The sequence below is a fragment of the Eucyclogobius newberryi genome, unplaced genomic scaffold, assembly GCF_026437365.1.
Source record: "Eucyclogobius newberryi isolate DKJ021-1_F unplaced genomic scaffold, fEucNew1.0.hap1 SCAF_17, whole genome shotgun sequence".
NCBI lineage: Eukaryota > Metazoa > Chordata > Actinopteri > Gobiiformes > Gobiidae > Eucyclogobius > Eucyclogobius newberryi.
Window position 1 is genome coordinate 25,757,159 of NW_027315801.1, and position 20,192 is coordinate 25,777,350.

Here is a 20,192-nt window from a genome sequence, read left to right on the forward strand (position 1 = left end):
TGAGGCCGGTGAGGGGCCTCTATGCCCCGGGTCACTAAGAGGCGGAGATCCGGTCCGGACGAGCGCCGTCTCGTCCAGAACCTCTGACGTGAGACTTTGGAGTGAACAGTGTGCGGCCCCTGTCCCGGGCCCCTGTGCCGGGCCCCTGTGCAGCCTCAGTTAGAGATGAGCGGGTTTGAGTGTGAGATCAATCGTGACTCGTGATGTCTGTTTTACTTTGACTTCTTAACGTGGATTGAGAGGAACGTAAAGGTTTATGCGTGTAAGGTCCATCAGCCAATCACATCGCAGCATTGTTTCATGCAGGAGTCCAGTGTGTGATGTTCTGATCAGAACAAACATTTATATTGTAATTCACTTTTAACAGAGCAATAAAACATTTCAATTTATTCAAAAAGCATCATTAGACTATTTGTTATAAATTATAATAAATTGATAGTGAAAAATGACCAGACATATTAAAATTACATCTGTTATAGAATAATACTATATATTTTTATATAAAAGTGGCAAAGTTGCAGAAACACAGTCTCTTCACTATAGCGAAGTTTGGACCTTCACTTCTAGTTCTGTTCATTCTCTGGGAATAACATGTTTGCACTGTTTTATCAGTGTTAATTGTTCATCAAGCAATGCTTATGCCATTTGTTTAATTTAATATAACTTGTTTTGTCACTTTGGCAAGAAGGAACAGTTTGGAGCAGTAAAAGATAAATTATTAAGGATAACTATTACTTTTACATTTTCAGTTAAAATGAATCAATTTGACCATAATTATTTTTCATAGCCAATATTGTATTGAGTAATTAAGTACACTATTGTATTAATAACTGGCTTTAATCATTTTCTCCTGGCACAGTTTCATCACATCATCATTTTATAGCATTACAACCTCAACATTTTACTCTTACTTTAGCCGGCTGGAAAACATTAAAATGCACCAGAAGACCCAAAAAAGGTCTGAAAATTTCTGGGGGAGGGCCCCCAGACCCCCCTGTTTATTAATTTAAACTGCTAATGTGGCTGTCGACCCTTAACGCCCACAAATACGCCCAAAAACATATCTGGGATGTGTGTTATTTGTACAGGGAGTAGAGGTGATGTCAGCGGAATACCAAGTTGCATTGTGGGATTTAAGTTATCAATATTTGAATTTGTGAGGTGTTGAGAATAAACTAACTGGCAAACGGATGCCCTGGAGTTTTGGTGCACTTTGTTTGCGTTGAAGAAAGTTCCCATATGTGGATTGTTCACTGACAATGGCAATAAAACTGATTCTGATGACGTGGTGAGGGGCCCCCAAAAATGTTTTCGCTTAGGGCCCCCTGAAGGCTTGGGCCGGCCCTGAAAGTAGGCCATAATACCTAACTAATAGAGGTGGGTACTACTCAATTGCATTTACTTGAGTAACATTTTGAAGAAGTTTTACTTCTTAGATTAGTTTTTGGACACGATACTTTTACTCCTACCGAAGTAATATTTTTATTGAAGTAACATAGTCTGCTACCCTTGAATAAAAGTTTTGGCTCCTCAAATACTGACATCCAGAGGGGTTGAAAAGTTTTCAATAATTTGATGTTCAAGCTCCATAGCTCCACAGATGAATAACGTCATTTTAAACACAACAGCTGTTGACACGGGTTGGGTGTAAGTTTTTTTCTGTCGTTTGAGGCCTGCTTTTTATCTCTGGTCTGTCACTGGCTCTGCTTAACTAACTGACTACAAATTTACGTAGGCCCACCCTTCAATATTTATGCTTTTTCTTCACTCAACTCTTACAGGTTTGCTTTGTCACATTTGTGCCCGTTTCTGCCGCACCCGTAAAAAGACGCGAACTGCCACAGACTCAACATTGAGGACATAAACGAGGCATTGCGCAGAATCCGACACAGCGCTGCAATGTCTCCGCGAAAAAGAGAGTGCGGCGTGCGTGAGTCTGCGTGTGTGCGTGAGTCTGCGTGTGTGCGTGAGTCTGCGTGTGTGCGTGAGTCTGCGTGTGTGCGTGAGTCTGCGTGTGTGCGTGAGCCGGGCGGGGGGGTGTCCACCGGAGCGCCTCAGCTGCTGGCTGTGTAACAGAGGGTTAAGGCTCGCTGCTGCAGGTATCTGGCTGTAAATACACGAGCCGGGGCCCGCGCTTCGCACACAACTCGCCTATATTCTACAGACTTACCTAAGACTCGGGCACGCGCGCACGCACACGCACGCGCGCCGCTGGTGGGAGTGGATGGGAGAACGCTTCAACTGCTGGATGCTGCTTTCACGATGGGATAATCACGCGTGAGAGGCGAGTTCCCGGGCGTTGGTGAAGCTGTGGTGGGATCCCGTTTGGACTATACTGGCACGAACGGGTAATGTGGGTCTAAAATCGAGTTCGACTGGAATCTACAGAAGAGAGAGGCGGGAGCCGGTTGAGGTGCTGCAGCGAGGGACAGTGGGGAAGGTTTGGCGATTTAAGGCACTGGATTCCGAGGAGGTCTTGGTAGGAATCCCCCCTCCCCGCTACTCGAGGCTTCACTCCCGGATGGATACAGCACTCAGCATCTCAAATTAGGATCGCTCTTGGGGGCACATTTATGTCTCAGTAACCCACCGTATACGACCACATACGACTACTTAAGGTTGATTCCCCCCCCCCCACCCCCCCTTTTTTGCATGGAGAGGGCGCAGTGAAAGCCGTACGAAAGGAGGAGGAGGGCGGCGGGCGGCTCCATGAGCGGCTTGGGCACCGCATGCACCGCCGCGCTCAAGCTGAAGCCCCCGGGCCACGGTACGCGCCCGCTCGCTTCTGAGAGTTGATGCATATGATCACAACCACCATGATTTTTATGATTCTGGGCGCTTCAGTTGTTATGGTAAGACCGGAGTTAATGTTATTAACGCCACAACGTTAAATTAGGAGGTGTATCAGTGTCCGTATAGCACTAAATTGCCCATATGTTCTCCTTCTTTTAGGCGATCGCCTGTTTAATGGACATGAACGCGCTACTAGACCGCTTCCACAACTACATCCTGCCGCATCTGCGAGGCGAGGACCGCGTCTGTCACTGCAACTGTGGAAGGTAAGCTCTCACGAAGCGCTTTTTATTTATTTATTTTTTTCATTTTCTTTCTTCGGATTAGGCCCACGTACTGTCTCCCACTCTGCCTCCATTCATTCCTTCCAATACGCGCGGCACGGAGCGTCGAAGCTGCCTGCTGCATGGACGCGGTGTTTGAGACGCGTACATATCAGATGTGAGCGCTAAGAGGCCGTCCAAAACAGTAGTAAACATCAAGTGGTTTCGGTGGTTCACTCTGTGGCACGGTTGCTGTTTGGAACGCACTGCTTTGACTGTTTTACGCACTCTTAAAGGCTCCAACCTGCTGCTTCTGGGGATGTGGCCAGAATGAAACGCACAAAATGCCTTCAGTGTTATTGGGGGGAGGTTGCAGGCTGACTCCTCTGGTCTGCAGATGCTCCATTCTGATTGGCTCAACCTCACCTTGCGCTCAGAGCCATTTGACTAGATTGTTACCGTTGGTGTGACAGAAACACCTGCACACAATGATGAGGCGCAAACAGAGCAAAGTCATGAAGCAGGATGAGTCAGTATTGATTCAAGAATGTGGGATCAAATTACTAAAGCTTCCAGCAATGAGGCATATTGTTCAACTTTGATTTGTATTTATTTCTGGACATTTGAAGCGTTTGCACTGGGTTTTATTCAATGATTTGTGTTGGTTTGATTTTGATTGCCTTTCGATTATTACTTTTTTTTCTGAGAAGAACAGTAAGCATTTTAAAGTTGATGAGTTTCAGTGAGGACATTTGTTGTGTCAATTGTTTAGGTAAAAGTTGTTTAGAATATGTCCCATTTGTTTGTTTGTAAAGATGAACCATTGGACCATGAATTTTCATAAATAATTTACTTTAAATTACTTACTACATACACCATCTTTAGCCTTTTTGTATATGAAGTTTGGTGCACATTTGGATAGCATCAAACTGCCAAATGTGGAATAAAGACATCAATAAAAAACATTATTACCAACCAGTAACCTGGCTCCTGCCAGATTGATCTATGATTTACTCTGATTGAGTTCTTCACATGAATCAATCTGGGAAGGCTCTCGCCGAAAGTCTTCAGGATGTTAAAAAAATAACCAAACTTCACCCGCATCACAACAGCAAAAGAAAAATCTAAATTGTGTTCAATCCGGGTGTTCAGAAAAGCAAGTCTTTTTTCTCATCCACAAAGTGCCATTGTGTGCATGGCTTGCTTTGACATCTGCCCCAAACCACAATGCTGCTCTGTGATTGGTTCCAGTCCCACCTGTGGGCCTTGAATGCCATGTGATTGGCCAGTTTACCACTGGCGCGGACTGCAATCGAATCAGTTTGTGAACTCACGAACATCGTGAGAATTCTTTTTGCTGGCAAGGTTAACCAACCAGGCCTGTCACAATCAAGTTTTTACTGTTGATATTTCATTCATTCATTCATTCATTCGCTTGTTCCTGTTCGGATTCGCAGGTGAATGGAGCCTATCCCTGTGACTTTGGCTGTTGATATTTTACTTCAGAAAATATTGATGTGAAATAATGATATTTATAATAATTGATATCAATATAATAGTGACACTACTGTATGTCACTGATGCAATAATACAAAAGCAGGATTATCCGTTCTAAATGCTCCAGTAAATATATATTGTAAAAGCAGCTCTTAGGGTAAAAATGCATTCATTTATTTGTCCTTTGCAAATTCGCTGCATGCTGTTAGCATGCAAGTCATTGTTATATTGTTATGACAGGAATACGTTTGGAATGCTGCAAACAGTTTACAATGAACCAGTTGCTCATCAGTTTTCACATATTTAAAACAGTATAAATCAGGTACAGGGCCTTTATGGTAGTTAAGATAAGATAAGATAATCCTTTATTGTCCCACATGGGGAAATTTCATTGGTGCAACGCAGGTAGATACAGAGGTAGATACAGAAGAACAGATCACTTATAGGAAGTATCTCTGCCTATGATTAGTCATAGAATGTTACATATTTGTACATAATCATACTGTGATATTGAGCTGTGATATTACGATAAGTTGATCTGACAGGCCTTGGTGTTACCTTAAAAAAATAACGCCATCCTAAAGTATAGGCCTGAATTCCCAACTAATATCTGCACAGAACATCATAATTTCAGCAGATTGACAGCTGACAGACAACATGTGGGAGTTGGTAGTGTAGGTACAGTAGTGAGTAACAGCTATTTTGGTCCTACATAGGCTTCCTCCCACCACACTTGATGATTGAATATGTATGTTTGTCTTGAGGTCATCCAAATAACTCTCTTTCAAAAGTTACATAAACTCCAGTAACTTGTATGTCAATGTGAAAGAGCTAAGGAATACAACGAGATACATTGACTTGCATTGAAATATGTGTTAAATTTCAGCAAAAGGCTTGTGTTGTTTGTGTTGCACTTGGATTAGCTGAAGTGATGTCACCCACTTGTTGCCACTGCCATCTTGAGGACTCTTGTGCCACCAAAAAAAATCTCAAAACAACGTGATTTTAGAACTGTTGTCAGGAGGGACCAGTGGACTTACAGAAATCGCTCCGGACTGAACGCTGAGCTTTTTGTTTTGTTTTGTACGCAGCAGGCAAATGCTAGTTTAGCTACATATTATTCTGTGGCTATGCAAATAAATGTTAGCCTACTTGCAGACAGTTTTAACAAGCCTAATTTCCAACTGTCCGGGTGTTATATTTTAGGATCAGACGGGCACTCATTCACGCACAATGTCTCTGCTCTTGAAAGCTTGTTCGGTGCACAGAGGGCTTGTGGACGAGGAAGCTCTGATGTAAATGTCCGCAAAAGTTTTTTGTGTCAAGTTGTCGCCCCTTTTAAATGTTGACTCGCCACTCTAGATAAGGATCAAAACCCATAACCTCAGTCTTCTTGTCTTCTTGAGGTATCAACCCTTTTCTTTTTAAATTTTATGCGCTGACTGGCTAACAGCGGAGATGGGGAACAACATGGTGGCGACAACAAATAAGTCACAAGAAAACAAGGGCTGAGCGACATGACCAAAAAGTTATCACAATTTCTTACTCCGATCTCGATTCAAATGAATTGCACAGCCCTGAAGTAAAGCAGATTTACTTTTTGTAAAGCAGTTTGTGGATTATGTAAACTTGTGCGGTCTTACTCTAGTTACCATGGAAACGATTACTGAAAGTAAACATAAAATAAGGTGAGTTTTTCATGTCAGGACAGTTAATAAAGCTAACACAGAAGAAAAAAAGTAGAAAAAAAAGAACAAAGAGCTGCAGAACAAACCAATAACCTGCTTGGTCGCTGGTGGTAAATACATTTATTACACCATAGTGTCAGAGTACTTTTAAATTCATGTTAAAATCTTCACTGGTTTAGGCTTACTGAATAATCTACGATGTGTGGCATGATCCCAGCCTCTATTGAGTAAAATAAAGGCTGTTCAATACTTTCTTGAACTTCATTAAAAAGATTTTCTCTACTTCATCAGTCCAATTCCATGTCTCTACGTTGACAATTCTGGCTCTATTCTGCCACGAAAGTTTGTGCCATGTCAGTGATTAAAGAAATAGCACACCATCCCAGAGTTTACAGTTATTGCTCATTTAGGCCTGCTCACTGGGGCCTGTGTCTGAAGTGACCTGGAAACAATTGTGGAGGCCATCTTTCCTTCCATCTCCGCATGAGCGAGTTGGAGGTGGTGGTGCCGACCCCCAGATGTGACCTGATCATGCCAGAACTCACAATCAGGAAGAATTGGTCCAGTTGACAATGAGTTTAATTTGTCTTCTGCCTTGTTTGGAGCATGTTTTGTAGGCCAATGCTGAAGCAAGGGTTGATGGGAGGGACTAGGTGATGATCCAGATTTTCGTTGCAGTGAATTATTTATTCATTTTCAAATTATTTTTATATCACTGAAAAGCACTTTCTCCTTCTGGCTTTAAATAGAAACATGGAAGTGGAAGGAGTGAGGGCATCATTTTCAAGAGTTTTTGTTGGCCCATTTACCCTTACCATTTATCTAGTCTTCTGTTTAAATAGTTCTATCCATCCACATATTCACAGCTATTGTCAATATGATATACATCTAGTCAAAAATACCCCCATTCCCTCTTTTTCAAAATAAAAAATAAAAAAGGTTACAGATATTGATATAATATGTGAAATCAGATGTGTGGGTCTTTCTTGGTCAGTGCAGCTGGCTAACATATTACATAGTCCTGTGTGTGCGGTCGGTCGTAAATTGATTTACATTTGATTGTAGTCAGTTAATGGTCAGAAGTGAAGGCTAATCCGCCATGTGGGTCTCCACTTCCTCCTAACACTGAGCTACTACAACCACAATGCACCAAATGATATGGCTTTACAGGAGATGTCAGTGATGGACTAGGGAAGCATCAGGAGATAAATATCTGGGAAAAGTATACAATGCACAATAATAAAGGAATATGCTTGTTTGTAATTCTAATTTAATTCAAATTTCAATACGTATCAATGTTTTTGATATATTGCCCAACTCAACTATGAGTATCCAAAACTGACTTATGAGCTGACTTGCATGTTATGTTTAGTTTATGGCTGCAGTGTTATATGTTCACATCTGTTATATTCCTTGATCAGCAAATTCTAAGGTGATTATATTAGTGAAAACTGAATGTCAATGAGGTTCTGAGTCCCCCAGACCCTGAGGCTGCTCTGAGAGGTGCAGTATAGTCCCAATCACATAGAGCCCCCTGTCGTCTGCTCCTGGAAGACTCCTGTATTCTGTCATCGCTTTCTTGTTAGCAGCTCTGTGTAGTGACAGAGTCAGGTTTGAGCTCCTGCTGGCCAGCTCCGACAGCTGTTCTGAGACTGGGAGAAGCAAACTGTACATTGTACTGAAATAGAATCAGCACACTTTTGTTCAATGATTTTATGCTCTATGTTATTGGAGGACATTTTGGATACCGGTACTGTATCCTGTATACTGTTTTTACTTTGGTTATACTTTTTGTTCAAACTGATCAAATTGCTACTATCTCCAATGCACTCCCAATTGCGCTACTCATAAAAGTTCAACATTAAAAAAAAAAAAAAAAAAAAAAAAAAATCTTTCATGCAACATGTAGCCGATTCAATTATGTTTTGTTTTGTCTGAAGAATTATAAGTACTCTATTAGGATACACTGTGGCTGAAAGCCGAAGCATGGCAGAGCCTTGCTCTGTTAATGCTGAAGACCCACTTAGGGCATTAAATGCATTTTACTCATTAGGCTAGCAATCAGTTTGAAAATGGAAAAAAATGGTAGATTTGATAATCATCTCAATGATTCAATGATTCCTCATGAAAATTTTCTCCACAGATGTTTAATACTACGACAATTTAATAAAGAATTGTCTTAAAAAAAACTTTTTTGTTATTCTTGACAGACATCATGTCCACTATGTGATTCCATACGACGGGGACCACTCGCTGGTGGACTCCTCAGAGAACTACTTTGTCAGTGACAGTGTGACCAAGCAGGAGATGGACCTGATGCTGGGTCTTCTGCTGGGCTTCTGCATCAGCTGGCTGCTGTTGTGGTTGGACGGGGTGCTACACTGTGCCGTCCGCGCCTGGAGGTCTAGTCGCTATTATGGTAAGAGACCTAGCTAAGTTTTCATAAAGGATTAAGATCTGTGCAAAGCATGTAGTGTTCATTATTGAGAAGATTTAAGTGGCAACCATGTCTCACCTAATTTAAAAAAAAAGTTGCCTGTATACTTTTTAGAAGCTTCCATTGTGACTGACCCACATCATAGTTACATAGTTATAAACAGCATGCAAGAAAAATAAATTGTTAGGGTTCAATAAAATCCCCAAATTTCTGTAGTTTGGTATTAATAGCTAAACTTCTTTTTCTACACAGAGGAATGTAGTCTGAAGGCACAGTAAATATCAGTGGTTTCTTGCGGAACATTATTTTTTTTTACCAGTCAGTCACTCTGTCTACTCTGATGCAAGACGTCACTGAAGTAATGGTACCTTATATATCTATCCAACCATAAAGCAGGTGCTCATGTCCCCTGCAAAATGTTTTCTGTGGACACAGCTCTGAATAGTTTTCTGTGTTTAGTCTTAGATTTTAAATTATTTATTTATAGAATATTCTGATCTATTATATTGGTCACATTTGCATCAGGCCATTTAAACCCCAGCAAAATATTACATTTGGCACATTCATTTGTTTCTTTGTTGAAGCATTGATAAGAGAAATTAAAACAAACCCTTTATTAAAATTGATCTGTAAACATGCTTTCATCTTATAGAGTCAGGACATTCTAGTTACAGTAAATGCTGTGCATGAATGAATACACTTATATTGTCTATTAGATGTAACTCTTGTGCACTAATGGCCAGTAGGAAGGAAGCTGTAAGAGGAGATAAGGGAGGAAGTAAGCCAGTGAAGGAGAGAAGGTCACACAGAGGGACAGAGCAGCCACCTGCTGGGCTCACCTCCACACTCACACACTTGTATGTTCTGAATGCACAAACATGAACACGAGAGGAAGAGAGGGCTGGAGAGGGATGTGATGTCATCCAAGTGCTTGCATGTCTAATTTATCATATTTACTTATACTGGTCTATTTATATCACTCATTCATTCAGGAGTGGTTCATGATGAAAAAGGTTTTTCATGTGGGCCATGTTTTAGAATTAGAGACATTTTGACTGCCATGGGGTAGTCATTTTTAGTCTGAAGGTACTATACTACCCTAAGATCCCTAAATTTACTCTGTAATTTGTTTACTTGCTAGACCAGTTTTGGGTTGTTTTTATCCTATTCTTCTCTGACAGCCTCTACTTCACAGCTGCAGGGATGATTAACATTTGACTACCTTTATTTCTGAGAAGGTTTGAGGGGACTATTGTAAACAGAAGGTAAATTGTATAAAATTGTATCCCACTATTTTTGTTTAAAAAAGGAACAATAGGGTATGACAACCCAAAACTACTCTAGCAAGTAAACTCATTCCAGACCACAGTTGCCACATGTAGCAGCTTTGGGCTTCTTTCTTTGGAATGTTGCTTGCAAATTTTAACCACTTTTTTTGGACTTGCTCTACACCTCGTAGAAGAGTCATGTTTACTATGCTATTGGACATCTCATTAGCTCTCGTTTAGAAGCAACACAACACGTGAGGGACTGGGATCACTTGTTTAGGGATTTTTCTAAAAAACCTGGTTGTTGCTCTCAGAAAATCTGGCAGTGCCTACAGATTGTAAATGAATACTGGATGGCAGTCGAAACATCTCAATTTCTAAAAAGTTAGGATTATGGATTATGGATTAAGGATTATGTTTGAAATGTTTTCTACCATAACCTTAAAGGTAGGGTATGGAGTCTGTGCTCTGGATTAGGAAGGGCACTACAATCACAAGTAGTTCTGAGTCTATGTTGTGAGTTCCTTTGCATGTCTCATGTTCAGCTCAGAACCTCCAGAATTCCAGGCTCAATGTGCTGCAGAGGCTGCACTATCCCTGATTCATGATCGGTGCAGGCACCGGTCTTTAGGTAGTGACCTTTCAGATGAGAGCAAGACCACGTAGGTTTGAAATAATGGGATTTTGTTCTGCTTTCTGATTGGATAATTAACTAAAAACATAAACAACTCATCCAATGTTTGTGTAATTATAATCAAAATTGCATTTGTTAGTATTTGATTTGAACTTATCTACCACAATCTGAATCAAAATCAGAAAAGGTTTATTGCCATTGCCAATCAACAAAATTCACAAACATAGGAACTTGCTTTGGTGATTTGGTGAAACATAAAACAATGATGAGCAATAATAAAACAACATATATAAAATCAAAAAGGGCATGCATTAAATAAAAACATTTTATATTTAGTATAGGATAAAAATAGGCAGGTGCCCTGTAGGGCACTGTCTATGAACTAACTGAGGTCTTAAAACGCTATATTTAATAAAGAGCAGCATGTCCCACCAAATCCTGGATACTGAAGCACTGACAAGACTTTGATATCAATCAATTGTTAGCTGAATCCATTCGATTCTGTAAAATGGCATAATGAACAGTGTTTAATTATGTGAACAATCTTTTCACTATAGCACAGTTGTAAAAAAAAAATGCCATTTACATTATTAAGTTTCTAACAGCATTTTATGGGGTGCTTTTTCTCCCAACAACTCTATGCACCACTGACTCTCTGATGACAGGGCACTAGGGATCCTCATGAAACCTCCTTACTACTGTCAGCAGTATTCAGGTTCATTAGCATTAGCATCAGCCTAGCTCAAACAGAACTGGAAAACTGACCTAAAATTACATAGATCGATGGCAGGATTGACAGTCAGAGGGGATGGTGGTAATTTGGTGCTGTTCCTTTGAGAATTGTAATTAGTTTAGGAAGCCTGCTCTCATTACTGTCAGCTCTGTGTGCTTCTTCTCAGGGACAATGTAGGCCTACATCAAACAATCAGAACAAATATGAAAGGAAAGATTGCCTGTATATTGTCTAGAATGTATTACTAGAACAATAGCAGTAATGTTATTTACACTAAACGCAGAATATACAACGCAACAATAGATATCTTTGTTTTGAAAAATGGTCAAAAATATTATAGTAATACAAATATTGTTAATTTGATTTTATCAAATAGGGATGGAATAATATTCTAATTGCCTTAAAATACTTTTAGCTTTTGAAAACATGCAAAACTGCAAGCTTCCGATGACTTTTTAAAATGGCAGTTATCTGTTTTTGCAAATGAACTCGGCAGTTGTAAGGAAAAAAGGAAGGAAAAAAAGCAATGGAGTAGCGGTAATAGTTGCAGTTGTAGTACACTAATAGTTGGGGTGACCAGATTTTCACAATTAAAAACTAGGATGGGGGCTATTGATAACATTGTAAAAAGCACAAGTAATTACGGTAAGTAAATTTTGATGATTAGTAGTTCATTCACACCTCTTTCACGGCTCAACTGAGTGTATTTTTGTGTTCTGGTTATTCTAAGCCAGATTTCTCTATGTCTGCTTAAGAAATTACAATATATTCCCCCCTTTACTGTTGGTGGGTATCAAAGTGGTCAAAAACCGGGACAACTTAGCACATGTCGTCTATAAAACTGGAACAAATCAATATTTTGGTTGGACATGGGACGCAGGGCTCAAAACTTGGACTGTCCTAAGAAAATAGGGATGTCTGGCACCTTACCAGTAGTAGAAGTGGGGGAAACAGGGGTAGCAGCAGTTGTTTTCAAAATAGAAAAAAAAGACGGCTTTAGCAATAGTGGAAGCTGTAGATTTGTAGATCTGTACATTTGACTCACATTTCGCTGGCCACATAGCAGTGCCTAAGTGATTTTTGGTCATTTTTTTTAGTCTCATTCTACTCACCTTACCCTGTTGCATCTCTAAATGTCATTGGCTCTGTCCACGGCCAATCAGAAAGATATTTTACCATCAAAAATACTTTCTGTCCATAAGTCATCTTTCTGATAACATTGGGTTTTTTCGAAAACCTTGCAAAAAAAGTAATTACATGATTTAACAATTTTACTGAGGCCAAATGAATGCATGCCAGTCCATAACTTTTCAGTCATTATTGTCTCTCTGGGTTCTGAATGAAGCGTGTGTACATTTCTTTTGCTTAATTTCAGTAGCAACATTACTGCTGCGCTACTTGAAAAAACATTTGTTCTTTCTTATCTTATCTTTACGTCACAACTGGCACATGTGAAGAAACCGGATGTGTTTTAAAAGAGTTATGTAATTTTCAACATGCAAAGAAAGGTCAACAAACTCACCTTTCCGACAAGAAAGTTTATGAACAAATTAGTATAAAACCTTGCTTCTGTCAACAGTGCTCTTGTCCAGTGAGATCAGTATGTTTACTATGACATATACCTTTGACATAATGAGATTTGATAGAGATCATTCTCACTTGTCAGATCATTTGTCATTGGTTGTCATTTATAATTACATCAGAGATAAATACTTTTGACAGAGTGTCCTTAAGTGGCCTTTGTCTTGAGATAAAATGGTTAAATCTGAATGACCCCAATGGAGCATGTGTGCTGCAGGTTTGACACAATGATGCATGAATGAAGCCTCTATTTTTAAAGATGGCCCTCCAAAAATCTATTGTCGGGGAAAGAAAATGTACACAGGCCTTGTCAGTGATATGCAATAATATGTCAAATTGCTAGCTATTACCTTAAATCCACCTTAGAACACCTACGCAAATCACAGAGAAGTATCCTGAGTGAGCACTTGTGGTTAAGATCAGGCCATTGCAGTGGAGGTGACCTGGATGATGCTCTGATTTTGGAGAAAAGTAGGTGAAGTGTGACCTGAAAACTGGTTCTGCTGCTGAAACTCCTTACAGGCAAGGAAGACCCAACAATTATTCAGGGCACTGTAATTATGTGCAGCATATTCTGATCACTAATATAAACTCATACACTTCTTCCTTCTTGTTTCGCTCGCTGTCTCTAATCTTACAGACTTAAGGCATTGATTATGGCAGTGATTAAGTTAGAAGTATTACAGGCATGGATCTATAATTCAGTTCAATTAATTTTGCAACGCGTAAAATCACAACAGCGGTCGCCTCGAAGGGCGATAGTGAAAACCAGATTAAACAGTGTTCATAGGAAATTAGACATGGATAGAGCATGCACCTCCCGCTGTCCTGAAGCGAGTCGGATTAGTGGCCTCTCTGCGGTACTGCAGCGCCAGCACAGAAAGAATATCATTTTTTGTGAAAACAATCTGCTCGTATTTGGCCGACAGGGAACCTACAGCTTTCACAGAGGTCAAGATAGGGAGGATTTTTCACAACTTTAACTTCTCCATTCTACAGTAAATCCGAAAAACGACCGTATAATAATTGTAATATGTAGAACGAAAAAAAAATTTCAGTCATTATTATACATCCATGATATCTGTCTAGGCTTTGTTTTCATGTACGTTTTTTTGGCCTGTAGGGTAGTTTTTGGCAGATGAAAGTGTTTGTGGGTGTGAAGGGCAGGGAGAGACTTTCAGCAAATTGTCACGCAGCATAAATTATATTTTCCATCCAATTTGATTTGACTGGGAGCCTTTGTAAAATACATTGCATGGATCAGGCGTTTCACATAAACCCATCTATCTTCACACATGCCGTAGGTGGAAGGTTGAGCAGCAGCATGTGTCTCCAGTGTATTATCACTTCACTGTAACACCATAAACCTGCCCTTAGGAGGCCCATCCATATTCATCAGCCCCAGTAATACCACCATCTCAGCATTTTGTTCTTCTCCTCCTCTACTGGTTTTGTGAGGGAATACCCTGCCTTTTGTCTATCTGCCTGTGACGTGGTTGCTGGGGCGCAGCCGTTAGCCCTGCCCCGATGAAGAGTGAAGGTGAAGGCTGACGAGGCAGGGAATCATTGCCGTCACATGACCCCCCCCCCCCCCCCTCACCCCTTTCCACTCCCCTCTTCCCCCCAATCATATCTTCACCAGAGCTAAAAATAGAAGCAGGCAAGGGAGCATCTGGAATGGCAAGCAAGCCACTAGGACACATGGCTGTTCGTGATGTCGTCTGTAGCCCCGCCCCCATCCCCCCCAGCCACCTCCATCCCATCATGCACTTGTTCATTTATCAACTGATGGCCATTTGTGCTGTGACAGTTTTTTTTTTCTAAGACCACTGTGCGTCACCGCATCTCTTTGTGATGCTGCCGAGGTACAAAACCATAAAAATGACCAGGAAATTGAAAAAAAATTACACGATTGTCGCTTTTGTGACCAGAAAGGTCCAAAACATGATGACAGTGCTGTCTCTTTAGAATGGTGTATCTACAATTGTCATTTAATTTAGTCTGATATCTAGCCAATTCCAACATTTCAACAGTTTACATTATAGCACAAAAGGGGTGGCAGTATTTCCAAGTGTGGAGTGTCATTGGGTCCCTGGACAAGGCACTTCACCCTCATTACCTACTTTAGTTTCTATGTTTGGCCATGTTGTGACAGACAAGCCATCAAGAGTAAATTATTGTGCAACCTGAATTAATAAACGCATTTCATGATATTTTTAAAATGTAATAAACTATATATCAAATACAATAAACTGTAAGTAACAAAAACTCTAGTGACGAGGACAGATCCACCGCGGGTCGGTCGTAACATGGGACAGACAGTGTGGGTGACTGGGGCTATGCTTAGGTAAAGAGAGAGAAGGTGAGAGGACAGACAAATGAGGGTCAGGAGGACAGCCAGTTTCAGACTATAAATATGCTTGGGTGAGTAGCGTGCTCTAATAAAAATAGTCCACAATTCAACACACAAGTTGACTTACCTTGGCAGGTTATCATGCTCATCTTTATCTTTATCTAACATAACTAAACTTAATTAAAATATTTATGATTATTGTATTTTTAAGCTTTGGGTCAGCATTAAACAACGCTGTATACATGTGCCGACTATGACTATATATCTATCTAACTATCTAAAATACACATCTCATCCATTTAAAAAACCAAAGCACATAAAAGATGTAAACCAGAAGTGGCCAAAGTGTCTTCTGTGTGGTACTCTGAACATTTGGGACAGAAATAACTGCCCCCGTATCTGTGTACCACCATCTTTTGCAACTTGTGCTTCCCGGCATAGAATGCATATTGAAGAATAATGGTTATATAGAGTTATTGTCCAGGAGCCAAAGATATTTTTATTTGTTTACCTGTACTATTGTGTTGCCGTTAATGTTGATTCAGATTGAGAGTGAGGGCGTTATTGCAAAGTTTGGCAGCAGGCTAATAGTAGAAGTGATATTAGCAACAGAATCAGCAACAGTGCTCATTGCTCAAGCTGCTGTAGCAGTAGATGGAGCATAAACTGCAAAACATTGTTAGATGAGATTGCTATAAAATAGTCATTGTAGTTGTGGTTGTAAATGTTTTTGGGAGTAGTATACTATACAGACTCTGAGCTGGGGGTTGCATAATGAAAATCAAATGATAACATTGTATTAAATACATTTTTCAATGATAACAGTATATTTGGGTCAAATTGGGTCAAAAAACACAATACACAATACATACAATTAAACCGGATTTGAGGTGTTCTTTTTGTGTTTTGCAGTGAGGGCCTGGACTGGTTGCATGGTTAATTTGGGGTTACTGGCTTGAAAAGTGTGGAAACCCCAAGTATAATACATTGCATTGGGCTCTGTGCACAACGGCAGCCTGACTAGTTCCGGTCAGTGGAACAGCGATGTCCATTCCTGCCCCAATTTGATCCCTGTGGGGTTTTTGCCAAGTCGCTTGCCTTGTTCCTCCTACATTCTGTTCTGTCAAAGCGTACAGGGACTGGCTGGTTTGGAAATAACAATTATAATGTCAAATAAACACTAACTGATTTTTGAGTATTTCAGTTTGTGGTGTTATTGTTATAGTTTCAAGGCCTCAGATTTAGCGTCAGTGTCAAGACAAAAATATTTGCCTTTATAAACACAGACATGTATTCAGTCTATAACATGTTGTCAGTGACATTTACCTGCAGCTCTTTGTCAACTGAGTGATCTGTCAGTAAGTGTGTGGGTTTTGTTTGACCGACTCGGCCCCTTAGGGCTAGAATAGGGGTGCAAATGGCCACAATGACTGTACTGACTGTGCCGGGGGCCGTTGTGCACAGAGCCAATTGGCCAATGGTGGCCTTAAATATTAATGTAATTATTATAATATCGTGTTAACCCTGCAAATAGCTGGCCCCTGTCCAGGGTGTACCCCGCCCAAGGCTCAAAGACACTGGCATAGGCTCCAGTCACCCGTGACCCCTAAAAGGAACAAGCAGCAGAAGATGAATGAATGGATGGCCTTGAATAATGTCATTGTGATAAGTAGAACTGCAGACAGGAGCAGTAGCATTTCATGTTGTAAAGTTTAGTTATAAAGTGTAGTGCTGTTGAGTCTATTAATGATCTCCAAAAGCCCTGCATGTTAGCTGTAATCTAGGCTAAGTCTTCCCTCTCTCACTGCCCCATGTCGTCAGAGCTGAGGCAGAGCGCCAGGACTCCTCCGTGCACACGCCTCCCTTTGGCTCACTCTGTCAGGAAGCGTGCTCATCACCGCTACCTCCTGCAGCACTAACTGAATACACGCAACCTGACTCTTGTGTGAAAGGAACCATATTGCTGCCGCCTCAGACCATTTTTAACACGCATTGTCATTTATATTTAGAAAATAACAATCTGTTGTGGTATTCAACCTAATGTAGATTTCTGTGCAATACCTCTAAATATCTCATTATGTTCTTAATTACATTTTTTTTTTATTGTTGGGGGTTTAAAAAAACTACATGTATCATTACAAGAACAGGTATAGGGTTGTGTAAAAAAAAAAGTCCCAGTTAGATATAGTGTTGACACATTTCTATTAAACAGCCTTTTTGACATCTGGGACTACCGATGCAAATAGTTTATTGAACATCATCAGAGTTTATCAGAGTTTTGATACAGCTTTTGATAGTAGTTTTATTTAAAATGTTTTCTCTTTATTAATCATCACTATGTGACGAAGTACAGTTGAACATAGAGGACATACAAGCACAAGTCACAGGGTATGAGAACAATGTGAGACAATACATAATATATACTAGAGATACAAAAGTACACAAATAATAGATGACTGTTACTAATATAGAATACTGACAGTGTGCAATCATGAGAAAACTATTCAGGAAAGGTCCACTTCTGTCCTACTTATGTCATTTTTTGAGCACCAATCCTTGTTTTGAGTGTCAGGTTTTGATAGCAGTTTTATTATCAATATCAGGTTATCTTTTCTTTCTTTGACCACCCTAGTTGGACATTACTGAGAGTCTGATATATGCTCTCCTCTTTGCAGACACTCCCTCCTGGTCGTGGCTTCCTCAGTTCTGTAACCTGCGGGACCTGCGTAGACGCGCCCAGCTCCGACAGTTGGACGACTCCAGCGGAAACATGGTCCACATCAAACAGAAGCTCTACCACAATGGTCACCCAAGCCCCCGCCACCTCTGACTGACCAAACACTAACCCTTCTCCTCACCCGTAAAACTTCCAAAATGGCTGCATCAAAGACCTTGGGAAACTGCCCTCAAAGTTCCCTACAACAGGACTTTATTAGTACAGCCAAATGGAAGTTCCCCAAATCCACTGGAATCATGTCTTGTCCAAAGTGGGAGGAGCCAACTGACATTTTTAAAGTGTTTTCTTTATCTGTATAGAGACATTTTCTGTGTTCATTGTAACTTGGCATGCTCTTTTAGAAGAGGGTAACACGTGGGTAGAGCTTGATGAGATTGGGAACGTGGATGATTTGTATTATTTATTTATTTTTTTGATTGAAGTGGGAGGGTCTTGATGAAAGTGGGTGGGTTTTTTGACAGGTTGCTGCTTGTGTAAATAGTTATATATATGGGCACGTTGGGTTTTAGGGGCCGGGGTTATTTATTGTGTGTTGTTGATAGAAAAATCTAACCGCAGATTGTCGTAGGAATGGAACCAAAAGATGTCTGAAAACTGGATGTGAAAACGTGTGATTTCTGCTCAAAAACACAGATGAAATTTAGCTTTGTTACTTAGTGAATTAACTGAATGTACTACTTTTCCCTGTAAATATGTGGAGGGTAAAGGTGTGGGCGGGTTACCAGTTAGGTTCCTTGTGCTGCATCATTTAGGTGCCAACAACTGAGTCAACACATACATCATCTGCCACACACTTTCCACATGGTTTTGTTTCTTAACCAATTGCCTTTCACGTACCAGGAGCAACCAGCCTATCAGCATTGAGATCCCGGCCCTGGGCCTGCCCCCACCCTTGCCCTCTCTGTCCAGACATTGCTGTTGTGAGGATGAAATGTCTGTTTTATTAAAAGTGCTGTTGAAGCACAACAGTGACCTCTGGTGTTTGATTGAGTTTTTTGGAAAAGGTTATTCCAAAATTATGTTTCCATTGAACACACATTTTTGGAAATCAATGCCTGTATTTACATGGAAAAGACAAGCAAAAATTTACTCTGTGTCTCGAGGAACGCCTGGGGAAAGGATTAGCACTCCATTCTGGGTTGGTTAGTTATTGTGGTGACTGCAAGAATGCAAATGTATTATCCCTTTTTTAGTGGAATAAATGTTTGAACGTGAGTTTATGAAAGTGCTTTGAGCACAGAGATAATACTGCACAGTGTAACTCTACCCATCATATGTTGTTGCTAATTTAACAGGGGAAAAGTACCATGATCATATATTTACACATAATAACACTGTTTCACTGGCCAACAGTGTTACAGGTGTATAAAAACCAAAGTTGGCTTTGAGTGTCCAATTCACACTCATCACAATCACATATAAATTCGAATCACTAAAATCTTACCACCCGGTCTCATGGGAGACATTAACTGCTCATTTGGCAAGACATTTAATGAATTGTGAAGACAATCTCTGAACATCTAAGATATATTCCCCATGTAGAGCTGTAGTCGACTGAAGAAATTCATGGTCGACCAGTAATGCTATATGATGATTAGTTGGCTGAAGTATCTCCATGTATTTGACCCAAACTGCACACAAAACACTATAACAGCACAGGAGTCAAACAGCTATTTATATAAACTAATTTACTATTAAAAAGTATTTATATGTTAGAGATGTAAAGTATAAGTTATAGTCACCCTATGATTAATTCCCAAAGCTTCAGCTAACTCACTCCATATCTTCTATTTGTTGTTGCTGTGCCATGAAATCCTTTTAATCCAAATAAAATAATAAATTTAATAATAAACATTTTGGTCGACTAAAATACCATTAACCGATTAAGCGACTAAACGGTTAAAGGATTACAGCTCTACCTGCAAACTTCAGCTGCCCACTTTATAATCCCAACACAACACCTTGTAATCTATGATTGGGGGCCTCTGGAAGAATGTATTGTGACAGTCAACTCAAAAACAAATAATGCAAGTTGTAGTTTTATGAGGGTCAAGACTGTGGCGTGCGGTCAGGGCAATCAAAGCAAGCAGTGATTGACCAATAAAATATAAAATTAACGTGTGTCACAACAACTATATTTAAATTGCTCCAAAATATCTCCAAATAAGACTTCTTTCCCCTCACTTCTGCTGCAGAAACTTGGCTGTA

General features: G+C 40.2%; 1 protein-coding gene across 1 annotated transcript; it reads left to right on the top strand.

Annotated features, from left to right (window-relative positions):
• The first annotated feature begins 2,004 nt into the window (after positions 1-2,004).
• Positions 2,005-18,956, top strand: tmem240a (transmembrane protein 240a). Its single transcript, XM_072449632.1, has 4 exons — positions 2,005-2,852; positions 2,953-3,059; positions 8,452-8,660; positions 17,923-18,956. The coding sequence occupies exons 1-4, from the start codon at positions 2,796-2,798 to the stop codon at positions 18,075-18,077; spliced, it is 528 nt and encodes a 175-aa protein (XP_072305733.1). The 5' UTR covers positions 2,005-2,795; the 3' UTR covers positions 18,078-18,956.
• Positions 18,957-20,192: the final 1,236 nt, after the last annotated feature.